Genomic DNA, 18,147 nt, shown 5'->3' with positions numbered 1-18,147 from the left:
CATTAGTGACCCAGATGGGTTTTTCTGACAATCAACAACAGTTTCTTAGTGACCTTTAGACTCCAAATTACAGAATTTTATCGAATTCAAACTGGATAGTCACAGTATACAAGTTTCAAACCTGAGTGCCCAGAACATTGCCTGGGTCTCTAGATTGAAGCAATGTCACCATTGTCTTACCAAACCATACAGCTGCTCTGTCATTAGAGAGATAGAGAGACAACTGGTGGTGGCTTAACCAGAGGGTCACCGTGCCTCAGGAGAGGGGAGAGGTTGCAAAGGAGAGTCTTTCACAGTAACCTCAGCTGGTGTAGCAATTGAACCTACACTGTTGGCATCACTCGCCAGCTAACTGAGCTAATGAAAAGACTTGAGAGCCACTTTGTTCGGGCCTATAGGGGCAAAAACATAACACTGACAAGTTACTTCTGTGCTTTCAGACAGCAAAAGTGCAACTCGAGAAAATCACCAGGCAGCGGGTCCAGCTCTGATCTCAACTGGAGGTGCACCATAGAGGATGACAATTATGCCGTCTCATTTCGATATAACTATGTCTTTAAACCGGAAGAGCCCATTAATCTGAGCAAATCCTTCAGACCCTTGGCAAACAGTAAGTCGAGTTTGGAAATCAATAAAGCTCTGAGTCTGTTTCAACTGGATGACACTCCCCGTCTGTGACATTATTCAATGAGGACAACCCATTGTGTTGCTCACAGTTAAACTTCTCTCTTGTTTGTCTCTTCGATTCTCAGTCAAACCTCAACCCCCGTTTAATCTGAGTGTTGTCAACACAACAGAAGGGGATTACTTACTGTCCTGGCAGACAATCTACACAAGAAATTCATCCAATCGGCTCTTTGGAAGGTTACAGTATGAAATTAACTACAAGCGAAGCTGGGATTCATGGGAGGTACAGGCTGGCTTTGATTTTGATTCAATTTATTCTTGTCACATGCACCAAGATACAGTGAAAAGTGTTGTTTTGCGTGCTATCCAGCAAATCATACCTTACATAAGTACATCCGAGTAATAGAACAGAATGCAGAACACAGTGTTACAGCTACACAGAAGGTGCAGAGAAAGATGAACTTGAACACATGAGAGGTCTGTTTATAAGTCTGATAACAGTGAGGAAGAAGCTGTTCTTGAATCTGTTGGTACGTGTTTTCAAACTTTTGTACCTTCTGCCTGATGGAAGAGAGAGGCAAAGTATGTAACTGGGTTGTTCTTAAATATTAGAGCTGAATTTCATATTGTTGGGGTTGGAGGAGGGTGAGGTTAGATTACACAGTGGATTAGCGCGGCATCTAAACTGGGAGGCCAATGATATAATTATGATTTCAAGTAAATGGTGAAGAAACTGCAAAGGAGACTCAAGAGACTGATTCCTGGGGTGATGGGGTTGACATACCAACAGCAGCTAAATACGTTAGATCTCAATTCATTCGAGCTTAGAAAAATGAGGGGTGATTATGTTCCTATTGTATTTAAACACACAAGATTCTGAGGGGTTTTCACCAGGTAGGTGTTGTGAAGATCTGGGGTTGGGGGGGAGGTCTTGAATTAGGGGACTCATTTAAAACTGAGATACGCAGGAATTTCATCTCACAGAGGTCTGGAATTCTCTAACCCCAGGAAGTTGTAGGGGCTAGATCAATGAAAGCATTTACAGAGGAGGGAGATAGATTTTGGAAATGTCGAGTTGAGGGCACGAAAACCTGTAAGTGGAGGCCTGGGGTAGATCACACATGGCTTTGTTGGCAGGGCAGGTTTGAGAGGCCGAATGGCCTGTTCTCCTGCTTCTATTTCTTACTTTCGTAAGAAAGGTCACAGTTGTCAGGAAACTCTCTCAAGGACAGGAGAATGTCTGTCAGCTCTGTGTGTAATTCTGAGAGTCCTATTCACTAGGCCGCCATATTGAATTGATCTATTGTCCCTTGCATTTAACAAATTAACACAGTGAAAAGTGTGATATGTTGCCACACTCCAGCGCCATTTTGAGTTGCGGAAGACATTAAGGCATAACTAATCACAGAGTTCTTTCTCCCTTTTTGTGCTCCTCTTGACATCGTTAGGGTTTCCTCACAACGGGCTCTGTGCTTAACAAAGCGCCCCACCCCCACCATATCATAGTCCGTTCCAGGGCTGCCACCGCTCCACCAGCAGGAGAACCACACCGGGCCCACCACACCGATGTAACCGCCGCTCCCATTGATTCGCCTGGAATACCGGTTCGGGCCTACCGCAGCTGACCAATGCCGACCACAGGTGCCATCCTCTCCGCTGACCACAGAGGCCGTCTCTGCCATCTTGAAAGCTGACCGCCGCCACCACCGCCTCAAGTCCTGCAGTGGGCACACCAACGCCGAAGACGCCACTCTACCGATGCCATCCCTCACCACTGGACCTTGCACTCGCTGCTCGTTACCTCCACGCCGGGCTCGCTCTCCCTGAGGAGGCGACCGTTGCCACCTTTGCCCCACGTGACTCAGGAGGCCAGGCCCGCTCTCGGTCTGCCAAAGACCCCGAAAAGACCTTCGTAGAGAGGAAAAAAAAAGTTAAAAAAAAGTGAGAGAGCAAAAGCAGAAGTAAGAGGAAATAAAAGAAACAAAGGAAGTGGATGAGTCCTGGGCCAGGAGGATGGATGCAGCGCTGCTACTCTGCCGCCATCTTGGACACTTGCATTAACATGGGGTGCAAACCAAGGCAGGAGAACACTTGGATGAATGAGTGTGATGTCCAGGGAAGCAATTGGAGCCACTACATCAGGCATTTCCACGAACGACTATGCCAAGCCGTTTTATTTCCCGTTGGCAACCTCAGGGCATTAACACAAGCAAGATAGTGCAGACGCTGAAAAGCTGACACCAAAACAGGGTTTTAATGGAACTACTCAGCAGGTAGCAGAGAAACAGTTACACATTTAAGATCATTGACCCCTCATCGGAACGGGAAGTAACTGAAACGTAGGAACGCGAGGAGGCCCCAGGCTCTCCAGCCTGTTGCAACCCTCACAGAGATTGAGCCATGACTCCAGATACATTCAATATTTCCAATTTAGCTCCATTTAACCGCACATGCAGAAGGTAGGAAAAGGGAAGAAGGAAGTAAAGAGCGAAAGATATACTCTGAAAAAGGGCAAAGGGCAGGAGTGATGTAAATGAATGTGAAATAAACAAATGAGGCACCAAGAGGAGCAAAAATGACAATAGCAGAAGTGTCAGCAATAGAGCAGTCACTGTGGGTATCACAGAATCCCTACAGTGTGGAAGCTGGCCATTTGGCCCATCAAGTCCACACCAATCCTCTGAAGAGCAGGCCACCCAGACTCCAACCCCATGTCTGCATTTCCTGTGGCCAATCCACCTAAAGTGCACATTCCTGGACACTATGGGGCAATTTAGTACAGCCAACCAACTACCATGTACATCTTTCTGGGAGGAAATCAGAGGATACCCACATAGAGACAGGGAATATCTGCAAACTGCACACAAACAGTCACCCAAGGGTGGAACTGAACCCAGATCCCTGGCGTTGTGAGGCAGAAGTGCTAACCACTGCATCACCATGCCACCCAGTTATCATTGGAAATTGTTGGACCATGTTTATTCTGAGACGTTGTGAAGTGTCCAACTAAGAAATGAGGTCATGTTCCTTAAACATCTGTTGAGCTCATTGAGATAGCATGGGAAGGACAAGGGCTTTCATTCACCGGGTAGAATGAATTGGACCTGTACTAACTGCCATTTACGGGAATGAGAGGTGATCTCATTGAAACGTACATGATTCCGAAGGGACCTGATAAACTCAAATTGGGCAAGAGGTGGTGCAGTGGTAATGTCCCTGTGTCGTAATCCAGAACCCCGGGCCAATGTTTTAGGGACATGGGTTTGAATCCCTCAATGGAGGATGGTGAAATTTGAATTCCATAAACATTTGGTTTAGTGGCATCCATGAAGGTTATCATTAAAAACCCATCTGGTTCACTAATGTCCTTTAGGGAAGGAAACTGCCATCCTTACCTTGTCTGACCTACACGTGACTCCAGACCTGTGGTTGACTCTTAACTGCCCTCTGGGCAATTAGGGATGGGCAATAAATGCTGCCTGGTCAGTGATGCCCACATCCCATGAACAATTGTACTTTTAAAAAACCGCTGAGAGGATGTTTCCCTTGGGCTTGAGAATCTAGAACGTGAATGTACAGTGATAAAATCAGAAATTGCCGGAAAATCTCAGCAGGTCTGGCAGCATCTGCAGAGAGAGAAACACAAGATAACGTTTTGGGTCCAGTGACTCTTCTTCAGAAGAAGACCCTTCCTCACCAACTTTGACTCGGTAATCTCTCTCCCACAGACGCAGCCAGACCTGCTGTGCTTTTCCAGCAACTTCTGTTTTTGTTTCTGATTTCCAGCATCTCACAGTTCTGTGGTTTTATTAAAGGTAGTGTTTGAGCATCATTGGAACTGAGATGAAGAGAAATGACTTCACTCAAAAATATAGGAAATCATTGAATTATTGACCCTCGGGAGGGGTGGTGGAAGTTCCATCACTGAAAGTTTGATAGACATATGTTTATCCTGTTGCCTGGAAAGGAGTAATCAAACCTTTCACCCAGCTACTCTTCCCTCGTGTGATAGGCAAAAAATAGGGAACTGACTCAGAAGTTAATTAAACAAACCCTTCTTTATTTAACCCTTTAGGTGCCAATAGTCAATGTAAAACGTACATTCATTGCAACATTTACTTTTTATTTCAAACACCTTAAGTTCAACTCACTTCACTTAACTTCACCTTACCTTACTTTAACCCTAACTCTAACTTTAACTCACTAAGTTTGGCTTCAATCAAATACCAGACCAATTCGAGTGAAGTGGCCAACTTTGTTCTCCGTGCAGGTCCCACCTCATGGTTCGTTGTTCTTTCTGAAAGTAATTTCAGGGCAAGTGCTTTTCCGATATGGAGAGAGCAAGAACGGCAGATGCTGGAGTCAGAGATAACACAGTGTGGAGCTGGAGGAACTCAGCAGGCCTCAGAAGAGTAGGAAAGTTGACGTTTCGGGTCGGGACTCTTCTTTGGAAAATGGACCCTACCTGAATGTCAACTTTCCTGCTCCTCTGATGCTGCCTGGCCTGCTGTCTTCCTCCAGCTCCATACTGAGTTATCACTGTTTTTCCAATGTGGGCTGGAGACTTGCTCTCCTCTCTCTGAGAGAGAAAAATTCCTTTGCTCTGTAAAATGTGCTCCTTTCCAGGAAGATCTCTGGCACTCACCCAACGAATTGATCAAAGCCTCGTCACATGGTGCGATCCCAGCCAATGGAGTCTTACAACTCCCAATTGTTACCAGCAAGCTGTAAACAAAGATGTGCCATACTCCATATAAGGTGCTGGTGTGTCTGCACACCACAGTGACACTTGCTTTATTTGGTCAATACTGAATACTACAGCTCGCAGCAGGTTCTGGCACCAGTTTAACTGAGGTCAGAGTTTAAACTAGCTTGACCAAAATTCCCAGCATGCTTGATTGTAGCCAGACTCTCAGCCATTTCTGCTGCTGGTCACCTGACCACAGTCCTCTCAGGGAACTAAGGAAATAAAGGGAATGGACAGGAGAGCAGAGCTGAGACCGACAATCAGCTATGCTTGTATTGAACACTGGAGAAAGTTGCAGGGGCTACTCTTGTGCCTTTTTTTTGTACATTCCTTTCGTTTTTAATCTCTTTTAAAATTTAAACAAAATAGTGGGTTTTGGCAGAGATGTCCCAACAGCTGGACTTCGAGCATATAACTGACTGTGTGAGCTGAACAATCGTCTTTCCCTGCAGAATTCAGCAGTGGAAACTGTGCAAGAAGGCAGCCAGCAGATACAAATCAACAGATCGTTGCTGGTAGATTCAGAAACCTACGTTGCCCGTGTGAAGGCGAAGCCACAGCAGCAGGAGGATTCTAGAGGCCACTGGAGTGAATGGAGCTCAGAGATCCAGTGGGAGACAACTGCAAACACCTATAACCTCCAAACAGGTAAGTGGCTTTTGCAACCTTCACTGAGTGGATAGACACAACAAATCAGCGACGCAGATCTCCAAATATAACTTGCATTTAAAAGGCATAAAAACAGAAACAGAAGTTGCTGGAAAAGCTCAGCAGGTCTGGCAGCATCTGTGAAGACAAAAAACAGAGTTAACGTTTTGGATCCGGTGACATTCTGAGGAAGGGTCAATGGACCCGAAACGTTAACTCTGTTTTTTCCTTCACAGATGCTGCCAAACCTGCTGAGCTTTTCCAGCAACTTCTGTTTTTGTTCCTGATTTACAGCATCTGCAGTTCTTTCGGGTTTTATTTAAAAGGCATGTTTGAAATCAGTAAAAAAAAAGCAAAACTTGTCTCACAGTTTGTCAAAGAAAATTGGAACAAAACAAAGAAACGTCAGGAGGGGACACCAAAATCTTGGTGGGGAGAGGTAGATTTTAAGGATTCTCTTCAAAGGTGAGGGATTTGATTTGGTTTGATTTATTGCAGTCACATGTACCTAAGTACAGTGAAAAGTTTTGTTTAGCGAGCAGCACAGGCAGATTGTAGCTAACAATAACATACAGATGATAACGTGCTTAAACAGGACAAGGCATACAGATTACAACTGCACAGGGTAGACACAAAACAAGATCAACATTAACAAGATCATTGAAGTTAGAGAGTTCATTCGGCAGACTAATAACAGCTGGGAAGAGGCTGTTCACGAAACTGTTGGTAGGTGTGTTCAAGCTTCTGTATCTTCTGCCTGACAGAAGAGGTTGTAGGAGCGCATTATCGAGGTGGGAGGGGTCTTTGATGTTGGAGCCTTTCTTCAGCAACGAGACGCATAAATGGAGTCCATGGATGGGAGGTTGGCTTCCATGATGGTCTGGGCTGTGCACACAACCTTCTGTATCTTCTGAGAGAAAGGGACAGAAAAAGACGTGGCCAGGTTTAGAAATGAAATTCTAGATCTTCGGCTCCAGCAACTAAAGGCGCAACAATAAAAAAAAGGCTGATAAATGCTACACTTACTAAAAATGTTCATGCTACACAGGCCAAAGATAAAATTGATGCAGCTTCCTGGTGTTATAGCCAACATCCTGCTGTAGCCAAAAGCTGCCTTATTGTTCATTTATCTCATGCGGAGTGTGTTGAAAGTTTCTGTGTTTTTATTTTGTATCAACTGTTTACCAGCAATGCAATACTGACCACAATCGGAAGCAGCTGACTTTGTTTGAAACACTTTGAGACATTACTGAGAGATCTTGATAAGTTGCTACATAGAAGCAGGCATTTATTTGGCAGTGACAGTGGAACAGGAATGGGTTGGTCATTTCCCCCAAACCTGCTTCACTCTCCAACTTGATCAAGGCTGTTCCTGATCTCAGGATAGAAGCGCTCAGTTGAGAACATGGTAGACCGATAGTCTAAAGGTCACTGGTCCAATCCTGGGTTCAGAATAAACACGTACCTTACTGTTTCATTTTTCCTTTGCGCTCCCTTTAGCAGCACATATATTTAAATTGGAATGACACAGAGAAGAATGGCAAGGTGGCTCAGTGGTTAGCACTGCTGCCTCACAGTGCCAGGGACCTGGGTTTGATTCCACCTTCAGGTGACCGTGCAAACTCCACACAGACATTCTCCTCATGTCTGTATGGGTTTCTTCTGGATGCTCTGGTTTCCTCCCAGTCCAAAGATGTGCATGTTAGGTGGATTGGCCGTGGAAAATACAGGGTTAGTGTAGTGGAGTGGGTCTGGGTGGGATGCTCTTCTAAAGATTCAGTGTGTGCTTGATGGGCTGAATGGCCTGCTTCCATCTTGTAGGGGTCCCATGCTGAGTATGGGCCTGACAACAGGCAAATCTGTGAAGTGTCCCATATTCTGGCAAGCCCAGATAGTTCAGTTGGTAGAGCATTAGACTTGCGGTGTGGTGGTAGTGTCCCTACCACAGGAATGGGAGTCTGTGGTTCAAATCCAACCTGCTCCACTGAGGTGTAATAATATCTATGAACAGGCTGATTTGAAGAAAAAAAGGTCAGCTTTGGCCCAGTAGGGCTCCTGTGGTATAGTGCGAGTGTCCATATGACTGAGGCAGACGGCCCAGCTTCTCCAGAGACATGTGTACAACATTCTCAAATAGGTTAGTATAAAATGTTTGCTTTGTTCCGTATCTCTTGTTAGCCTCAAGAGGAATGACCCAACTCAGTCTTGAAAGCCTAACCCTAAAAGGTACCAACAGCCATTTACCAGGGAGAGAGGTTGATAGCTGGCACTCTTAGTGCTTCCTGGGATTTATCTTAAACGACTTTGCCATCATTTCCAGACCATATCCCAACCAGAAATCCAGCGAGGAATTCCCGAGATGGGAATGAGTAGGACAAGGAGTAGTTGGAAAGATTGGCATTACCTTCAATGCTAATCAAGTAGATGAAGCAAATGGATTGGCAGGATACATGTATGGAGTTATGAAAGAGGGATGAAGAGATTTGTGTGGGGAATATGCCATTAGGCATGGTCCAGCAGGGCCGAATGGCCTGTTTCAATACTGTAAATTCTGCTGCAGATGCTGCAACCTTTCCCCAGAATCAATTACTTGGTTTCCACTCCGTTCATCCCTATATCTGCAAACACGGACTTGCAAACTTGTGTTGTTGAGGATCCCAATGAGTAGCATTCATAGTGCTATGAGCTAAGACTCTGTATTTCAGAGCTAACCATCTGCCTTGATTGTTCACAGCTAAAGCTGAGGTGATGCCTCGAAATCTGATGTGTTTCTATGATGGTATCCAGGAGATTGAATGTACTTGGGAAATAACAAGGGAGTCCAGTAAATATTTCCAATTCAGTCTGCACTATGGAAAAGCCAAGAGCTCTGAGTAAGTAAACCAGCTGAAATGTTCCCTTAACCCCATCTTGATTGTCGATTTGAAGAGCATTAAGCATGGGAGAGGCTATTCAGCCCATCTTAGATCATCCATCCTTAACTCCCTTAAGAACATAAGCAATAGGAGCAGGAGTAGGCCATTTGGCCCATTAAGCCTGCTCCACCATTCAATAAGATCATGGCTGATCTTCATCATAGGCTCAACTCCACTTATCCACCCGCTCACCAGATACAGTAAGGACTGCAGATGGTGGAAGCCAGAGTCAATAAATGTGGAGCTGGAAAAGCACAGCAGGTCAGACAGCATCCGAGGAGCAGGGAAGTCAACGTTTCAGGACTGACTAAGGATTTCGGCCCAAAACATAGAACATAGAACATAGAACATTACAGCGCAGTACAGGCCCTTTGGCCCTTGATGTTGCGCCGACCTGTGAAACCAATCTGAAGCCCATCTAACCTAAACTATTCCATTATCATCCACATGTTTATCCAATGACCATTTAAATGCCCTTAAAGTTGGCGAGTCTACTACTTTTGCAGGCAGGGCATTCCACGCCCTTACTACTCTCTGAGTAAAGAACCTACCTCTGACATCTGTCCTATATCTATCACCCCTCAATTTAAAGCTATGTCCCCTCATGCTAACCATCACCATCCGAGGAAACAGGCTCCCACTGTCCACCCTATCTAATCCTCTGATCATCTTGTATGTCTCTATTAAGTCACCTCTTAACCTTCTTCTCTCTAACGAATGCAGTCTCAAGTCCCTCAGCCTTTCCTCATAAGATCTTCCCTCCATACCAGGCAACATCCTGGTAAATCTCCCCTGCACCCTTTCCAATGCTTCCACATCCTTCCTATAATGTGGTGACCAGAACTGTACGCAATACTCCAAGTGCAGCCACACCAGAGTTTTGTACAGCTGCAACATGACCTCATGGCTCCAAAACTCAATCCCTCTACCAATAAAACCTAACACACCGTACGCCTTCTTAACAACGCTATCAACCTGGTTGGCAACTTTCAGTGATCTATGCACATGGACACCGAGATCTCTCTGCTCATCCACACTACCAAGAATCTTACCATTAGCCCAGTACTCTGTATTCCTGTTACTCCTTCTAAAGTGAATCACCTCACACTTTTCTGCATTAAACTCCATTTGCCACCTCTCAGCCCAGCTCTGCAGCTTATCTATGTCCCTCTGAAACGTTGACTTTCCTGTTCCTCTGACGCTGTCTGACCAGCTGTGCTTTTCCAGCTCCACGTTTATTCACCATAACCCTCAATTCCTTTGCTGTCCAAAACTCTATGTATCTTTGCCTTGGAAACATTCAATAAGGTAGCTTCAATTGCTTTACTGGGCATGTTCTACAGTATAAAGCATTGAAGCTTCCCAATTGTTCTTAAAAGAAGTAAATGAAGTATTGCCTGAACTATCCAATCCCTTTTTCTAGATGTTGATCACTATGTGAGGATAGTTTTAACATCTGGAAATAGGCATTTTGTGGAAAGCTCATCCAACATTGTCCATTTTTAACTATCAGCACTCATTATGATTCCCTTTCTGTGTGAAGAAAAAGATCCCTGTATTAACCCTAAATTTACCTTTGAACCTATGACCCACATGTCCTACTCTCAAAACATTCAACCTTCAACATTAACCATTTCCACTCTGCCCATGATTATATTTATCGTGTGTAAGATCAAATCTCATATAACTCTTTGCAAAGGCAAAGGGTCCAATACACTTCGGCATCTTCTCACCATTAAGACCTCTGATAGAGGGCTGCCATATTTGTGACTCTGTCCTCCAAGGCTTGAGGATGTCACATGTCATTAACCCAGACCAGAATTTCCTGCGCTCTCAGTAAAGATGAACCACATGTATTTCTAGATTTCTGAAGAAGGGTCCTGACCCAAAACGTCAGCTTTCCTGTTCCTCTGATGCTGCCTGGCCTGCTGTGTTCCTCCAGCTCCACACTGTGTTATCTCAGACTCCAGCATCGGCAGTTCCACATGCATTTGTACCTTCTGAAATGCTTGCCCAACCCACGCATGACTTTACCTGGGATCTTTGTCTTTTCAAACAGGGCTTGAGTTGAGATTTGTGATCAGGTGCATGAGGAGTGTGTACGTGGAGGTGGACTGATTAGAAAACATGTCAGGTCTCCATCACAGCAACCCAGCTCCCATTACTTGAAGACCCGTTACACCTCATCTACATTCACTCACTCGTGCCTCATCCATGCCCCCACAACACAAGCTTCCTCCATAATTATTGATCTAGATACCATCCTCACAGCCATGCAGTAGCAATGGGGATCAGTTTAACATCTAAGAAATTAATTAAACCTTAAGTTCCAACACACCACCATCGTTACTTAAATTACATCAAACTTATATTCTGCCATGATAACTTCTTAAAAGTGTCAGTTATTCTTGTGCATCCCTGATGATCTGAAGCCATTACAAGCATCTGAAACCCAGCTGAACATTCATAATGGTCACAGCTGTCACTGCAAATGTTTGCAGGTACATAGCCTAAACTGACAGAACAGAAAGATGTCCCAGCAATGTGTCCATTAATTAATGGATTGGTAAGTGCACAGACATTTATCTTTAGCATTTTTCTGCAATTGTTAACAAATCTCATCTCAAAATTCCTTTCAGCAGTGTGGAACAAATAATACCAATCATTGGAGATTCATTGTTTTTGACTTGAATTGAATTGAATTGGCCTAATTGTCACATGTCCTCAAATGAAAAAGTCGCCACTCACAGCACCATCTTAGGTACAAAGGTACCTAGGGACGTCTCTTTAGTCACAGGTTAGTTACAGGGCAACATTGCAGCTCCATCAACCTCTTCCAACTCAACAGTTTTTGTGTATTCTTTCATGGGACAAACCAACATTTAATTTTCCTCAATTGCTCTCCAGAAAGATGTGTGTAAGGCAATTACCTGAAAGCACTGAAATCCTTGTATCATCATCTAGGCAGCTAGGCCCGAAACGTCAGCCTTTCTGCTCCTATGATGCTGCTTGGCCTGCTGTGTTCATCCAGCTCTGCACCTTGTTGTCACCTATACTGTTATTAGCTTTTTGGTGGCAGTTTCACAAAACTGTGCAGTTTGCCTTTTCAGAGGGCAGCCAAATTACTGTGGATCCAGAGTCACATGTGAGCCAGGCCAGAGCAGACAGCAAATTTCCTCCCCTCCCCTGCTCATATTAAGAGGTCAGATAGATCTTTGTAACACTTGTGATGGCCACTAATACTGAGTCTGGCTTTTGTTCTAGTTTTAATCATGCTTCCAAGATGGATTTGAAATCATATCCCTGCATAGGACCTAGCTAAGGATCTCAAGAGTACTAGCCCAGTCACACAGCCTCCACATTATGATACAGATTAAAACAACTGTGTCTGTTTATTTGATATGGGTGACCCTGACCAGGCCTGGCATTTATTGCCCATCCCTAATTGCCCAGAGAGTAGTTAAGAGTCAACTACATTGCTGTGGGTCTGGAGTCACATGTAGGCCAGACCAGGTAAGGATGGTGATATCCTTCCTAAAAATTGTAGTCATTGAGTTGTAGAAATGTACAGCATTGAAACAGACCCTTCAGTCCAACTCGTCCATGCCAATTAATTTAGTCCCATTTGCCAGCATTTGGCCCATAACCCTCTAAACCCTTCCTATTCATGTACCCATCCAGATGCTTTTTAAATGTTGTTATTGTACCAGCCTCCACCATTTCCTCTGGCAGTTCATTCTATATACGCACCATCCTCTGCGTGAAAAGTTTGCCCCTTATGTTCCTTTTAAATCTTTGCTCTTACCTTAAACCTACGCCCTCTAGTTTTAGATTCCCCTACCCTGGGGAAAAGACCTTGACTATTCACACTATCCATGCCCCTCACGATTTCATAAATCTCTATAAGGTCATCCCTCAGCCTCCGAGAAAAATAATTCCCAGCCTCTCCCTATAGCTCAAACCTCTGCAACATCCTTGTAAATCTAGATGGGTTTTTAATGACAATTGTTACCATTAGGTTAACTTTTTTTTTTCAGCTCCAGACTTTATTGAATTCAAATTTCATCATCTACCATGGTAGGGTTTGAACCCATGACCTTCAGAACATTACCTTAGTACTTGGGATTGGTGGTCCAGTCATGTCATCATGACGCCACAGCCACCCCCACTGATTCTACTTTCCCTTGTGAATATTTGAAGGAAGTAGACAGTCAGAAAACAGTAAATTTAGCACAGTCCAGGAACTGAAACTGTACACTTCTTGCTCTGTTCAATATATTTGGACTCGAACACGGGCCACAGTGTAAGTTGAATGGGTTAAACCTTATCTTTAAATCCTTCCTGAAATATCTCCACAGAGGCTGGTATCCTGTCACCACATCACCTTTTAATTACACATACAGAGTCCTTGACACTGACCCAGTTAGCTCAGAGCCAGCCCTCAGAGTGAACAGGACCAGATTAACAGCCCCAATCAGGGAACTAAGATTCTGTGGGTCCACTGGCTGACCTGTTACAATCACTACACTACCCTTCCTCCAGCTCTCCCACCTTACAGAGTGACAGATATGGCCATTCTCATCTCTGTGTCAGAATGTCGTAAATTCATGTATTTCCTCAGGGTTTGAATACAAAGTCGAATCTGAAGATCTGTTGCACTACTGAGGGAGTGTTGAAGTATCGAGTGTCCTGTTTTTTTGATTATCACTCCGAGACACACTCTGCCCGCTGTTATTAGACTTCTGAATGGACCTCTCAAATTTCAAATCTCATATTGAACTCACTTTTCGTGCACCTTCTCTGCAGCTGTAACTTTGTATTCCTCGCTCTGTTCGATCAATGACATCTGCTTGTACTGCATGCAAAACAAAACTTTCACTGACTTAGGTACATGTGACATCAATAAATCAAACCAAATCACTAGTTGAAGAAAGGGCTGACTTTTCACCATGTCCTTGGCAATATTTATCCCTCAGTCATCTCTGAAACAGACTATCTGGTCACGAACACATTGCAGCTTGTGGTTTTGCAAATCAGCTGTAATGTTTTGTGCAGTACACTAAAGTCTACCCTTCAAAAGTACTTAAACTCACAAAACAGGAGGTACTGAAGAAACTCACTGGGTTTGGCAGCATCTGTGGAGAGAGAGAGAGAAACAGAGTTAATATTCTGAGCCCAGTTCTGAAGAAGGGTCACTAGGACTCGAAACATTAACTGTGCTTTCTCCCCACAGACCTGCTGTGTTTCTGCAGCACCTTCTGTTTCTGTTTGTATCAGATCTCTCCTGGCATCCACAGTTTTACCTCAAGAGTCCTCCACTGGCTGCAAAGTGCTTTGGGCTGTCCTGAAAGGAGCTATACAAATGCAAGTTTTTGTTTTTGCCACGGCGCGAGTCTGTCCAATCATGCTGACCGACCTTTCTTAATCTGCAGGACCAAGGAGTGTGAGAATCCAGGGATATTACAGATGTTTAAACATCTCACTGTTCATCGCTGTAGCATTCCTGTGAACAATCAGGAGGTCATGGATGACTATGAGGTGTTCCTGAAGATTGTTGAGCCATCAGTAGTATTTAAACCCTATAACAACAGTGAGTTCACTGTTTTAGTTTCACATTTACTGTGCAGTTCATTTGTGAACATTTGATCTGAAATTCCACTGAAAGCAGAGCCTGTCAGTTTCCTGGGGTAATAGAAGATGTCAAGTCAGTTACAAAAACAGAAATTACTGGAAAGGCTCAGCAGGTCTGGTAGCATCTGTGGAGAGAAATCAAAGTTAATGTTTCAGGTTCAGTGATCCTTCCTCAGAACTTCAGTGTCAAGTCAATATCCTGAATCCACCTGGACGTCTTCCCAAGTGATGACCCAAACTAAATTCCTGTGTTTTTTTTGTTCTTTGCTACACGCAGTTACGTCCTCATCCTTCTAAGATTTCAAAGGGATCTTGTTCGATTGTGTCAATGGACTGAGGAATACCAGATGCAGTTTAATTTGGATAAATGTGAGGTATTGCATTTTGGTAAAACAAACAAGGACAGGATTTCTACAGTTAATGGTAGGGCCCTGGGTAGAGTTGCAGATCAGACAGACCTTAGGGTTCAGGTACATAATCCTTTGAAATTTGCATCACATGTAGACAGGGTGGTTAAGAAGGTGTTTAGTGTACTTGGCTTCATTGCTCAGACCTTTGAGTATAGGAGTTGGGACATCATGTTCAGATTGTACACAAAGTTGGTGAGGCCTCTTCTGGAGTACTGTGTGCAGTTCTTGTCTCCCTGTTATAGGAAGGATATTATTGAACTGCAGAGGGTTCAGAAGAGATTTGCCTGAAATGGAGGATTTGAGATATAAAAATAGACTGGAAAGGCTGGGACTTTTTTCACTGGAGAATAGGAGATTTGAGGGGTGACCATATTGAGTTTTATAAAATTATGAAGGGCGTAGATATGGTGAATATCAAGGGTAATTTCCCTAGGGTGGGTGAGTTCAAAACTAGGGGACTTATTTTAAGGTTAGAAGAGAAAGATTTAAAAAAGGACATGAGGAGCAACTTTTTTGCACAGAGAATGGTTCATGTGTGGAATGAACTGCCAGAGAAAGTGATGGATGCGGGTACAGTTACAATGCTTAAAAGACATTTGGATAAGTTAATGATTGGAAAGGTTTGGAGGGATATGGGCCAAGCGCGAGCAGGTGGGACTAGTTTAGTTTGGGATTATGGTCGGCACGGGCTGGTTGGACCAAAGGGTCTGTTTCCGTGCTGTATGACTCCATAGCTCTATGAGTTTGGGTGACTTCTTCACTGCGACTGGATTCTCTTCATTGATAATATGTAAACTTCTCGAATGGCTCTTCTCACTTGGGATCAGACTCAAAGAGAAATTTCCCAGAACATTCCTTTTCCCTTGTGACACACGACCTTTTTCATCCCAGTTTCTGCAGCTTGCCTCTCTGTGAGGATTTGACGGCTGTGGGATGGAAAAGAGAGTTGGAATGGAGAGGGGAGTGCTGCAGTATTTGGTCCTGACTGCACTGCAGACCCTGATAGAAAAGTGGTCTTCTCCTGTCTGCCCTTTCTCATTTATCACACATAGCCAGCGCCATTCAGCCCATCGGAAGACAGGCTATTGAGAGCAGCTGCAATCCCCAAACTGGGCATTGAGGATCCAGAACAGGACAAGTGGCCAGTTTCAGAGGGGATTTCTTCCCAAGGCAGAACTCCATCACCTTTTAAGGGGTTCTCCATGTCCACCTGCCCCAATAGAGTGGTGTTCCAAATTCCTTAATTTGAGAAATTTTCACCTCCACAACAAAAAGGAAGACCCTCAGTGTTAGTGGCCGAATGGGTGTCTCCGAATTTCTGGCCCCATTTCCTTCCCTTTCTTTCCCCCTGCTCTTTTCCTGAAAGATTTACAGCGTTATACTGACTCTCATGGCCCTCTCTTTGCAAGGTCAACAAACTCAGCTACCATGAAGAGAGGTGCGGTGGCTCAGTGCCAGGGACCCAGGTTCAATTCCACCCTCAGACGACTGTCTGCGTAGAGTTTGCACATTCTCCACATTTCTGCTGGGTGCTCCGGTTTCCTCCCACAGTCCAAAGATGTGCCGGTTAGGTGAATTGGCCATGCTAAATTGTCCTGTAGTGTCCAAGTTAGTCATGGTAAATGTGGGTTAAGGGGATATGGTCAAAAGTTGGTATGACTGTGCTGGTCCTCCAATCAGAGGCCCTTTCTCTCCCAAACGTGCCACTGAAAGGTTTGCACTGTTTGGTTGGCCAACAGCTCCCAGGGCCCTCAGACCCGGGAAAGCTCATTGTTGGCCTCTCAAAGTGCCTGACCGGAGCTACAGAGCTTAATACAGTGGTCCTTCCCCAAACGGGACAAAGTGGAACCCTAGCTGCCTCTCCAAACCAATGGAGCTAAGACCCCCATCACCCAAAGTAGATTCCACCTGAAGTCTCAGGGTAGGGTACAGGTAAAGTACCACTGTCTGACCAGACCTCTCTCCTTAGAGGTAGATGGTGATGGTTTAACCTGAGGGTCACCACGCCTTGGGTGAGGGGAGAGGTTGAGAAGGAAGGCCCTTCATGGTGACCTCAATTGTTGCAGGGAATAACCCCATGCTGTTGGCATCACTCTGCATTGCAAACCAGCTCTCCAGCCAACTGTGCTAACCAACACTCTCTCAGAGCATACAAGAAACGCATCAGCATCTTCGATAGGGCAGAAAGGGACAGCTCACTGCAAATATTAACTCTACACTTAATTTCCGTATTGAAGAACAGTGCTGGAGTCCAAATTATCCTATAATAGAAAGAGGAGTGTTGGAGAGTATTGGGATGTTCTGTTTCTGGAATGTTAATATCCATCACAGCTGTTCTGTTATAAATCAAAGTCTCAACATTTTGTGAAATCTTGTCTATTTTATGTCTCTTATTATTAGTAAAACCAAAGGCCCCTTTCAACTTGACCATAAAACAGCTGCCGGATGAGAGGTATCAATTGGACTGGCTCACTAAGAAGGCTCAATTTAATTCCGAATATGAAATACATTACAAGAAGGCTGAAGATTCTTGGGAGGTCAGTTGAGATCGTATATTGGTGAAGGTGACAGGTTTGCAGTACTGTTTACCTTGTGTGTCTGTGTCTCTGCTTCTGTGTGAGCTGGCCTTGTGCATGCTTGTTGATCGCTAGAGAGACCGATAACTCTGCAAGCGAGGAAATCCCCACAAAGGCGATGGAAAGAAAACCCATGGACAGGGATTTCATTTCTTAAAACCTTGGAGGGAAAGCGGGAATGGGATATTGCATGATCAGCCATGATCGTATTGAATGTTTGTGCAGGCTCGAAGGGCCGAATGGCCACTCCTGCTCCTACAGTGTAATGAACTGACTGAAATCAACATAACTCAAACATTAATTAATAGTTGAAGGATATTGCAAATACAAAGGCATATTGCACTTGAACTACACAAGATGCCTCACAAGCATTCCTTTTAGTTCCCATACAAATATAGGGCCACACGTAATCTCAGTCTTTCACAATAAGCCTTCGCTTTGTTCACAGTTTCTCACTTCCCACTCAAGCATTTCAGCCCTTGAGTTGTATTCACCAGCTGCCCTATTCCATCCAATGTCCCCAGACAGAGTCAACATTGGCGAAGCACACATCTACGATCCTTCTTTCACTTGTGCCACCACAACCCTGAAGG

At 44.4% G+C, this 18,147-nt stretch overlaps 1 protein-coding gene across 1 annotated transcript in view; it reads left to right on the top strand.

Annotated features, from left to right (window-relative positions):
- Positions 1–207: 207 nt before the first annotated feature.
- Positions 208–18,147, top strand: part of LOC109919556 (cytokine receptor common subunit beta-like) — a 37,434-nt gene continuing 19,494 nt past the window's right edge. The window contains exons 1-6 of the mRNA XM_020519580.2: positions 208–610; positions 753–910; positions 5,827–6,022; positions 8,757–8,895; positions 14,370–14,527; positions 17,379–17,515. Of these exons, the coding sequence (XP_020375169.2) occupies positions 361–610; positions 753–910; positions 5,827–6,022; positions 8,757–8,895; positions 14,370–14,527; positions 17,379–17,515 (1,038 nt within the window). The 5' untranslated portion in view covers positions 208–360. The remainder of the gene's footprint in view (positions 611–752; positions 911–5,826; positions 6,023–8,756; positions 8,896–14,369; positions 14,528–17,378; positions 17,516–18,147) is intronic.

This window comes from Rhincodon typus, chromosome 37 (genome assembly GCF_021869965.1).
Source record: "Rhincodon typus isolate 14 chromosome 37, sRhiTyp1.1, whole genome shotgun sequence".
Taxonomy (NCBI): domain Eukaryota; kingdom Metazoa; phylum Chordata; class Chondrichthyes; order Orectolobiformes; family Rhincodontidae; genus Rhincodon; species Rhincodon typus.
Note: the sequence above shows the minus strand (reverse complement) of the source record. Positions and strands in the feature narration are given on the sequence as shown.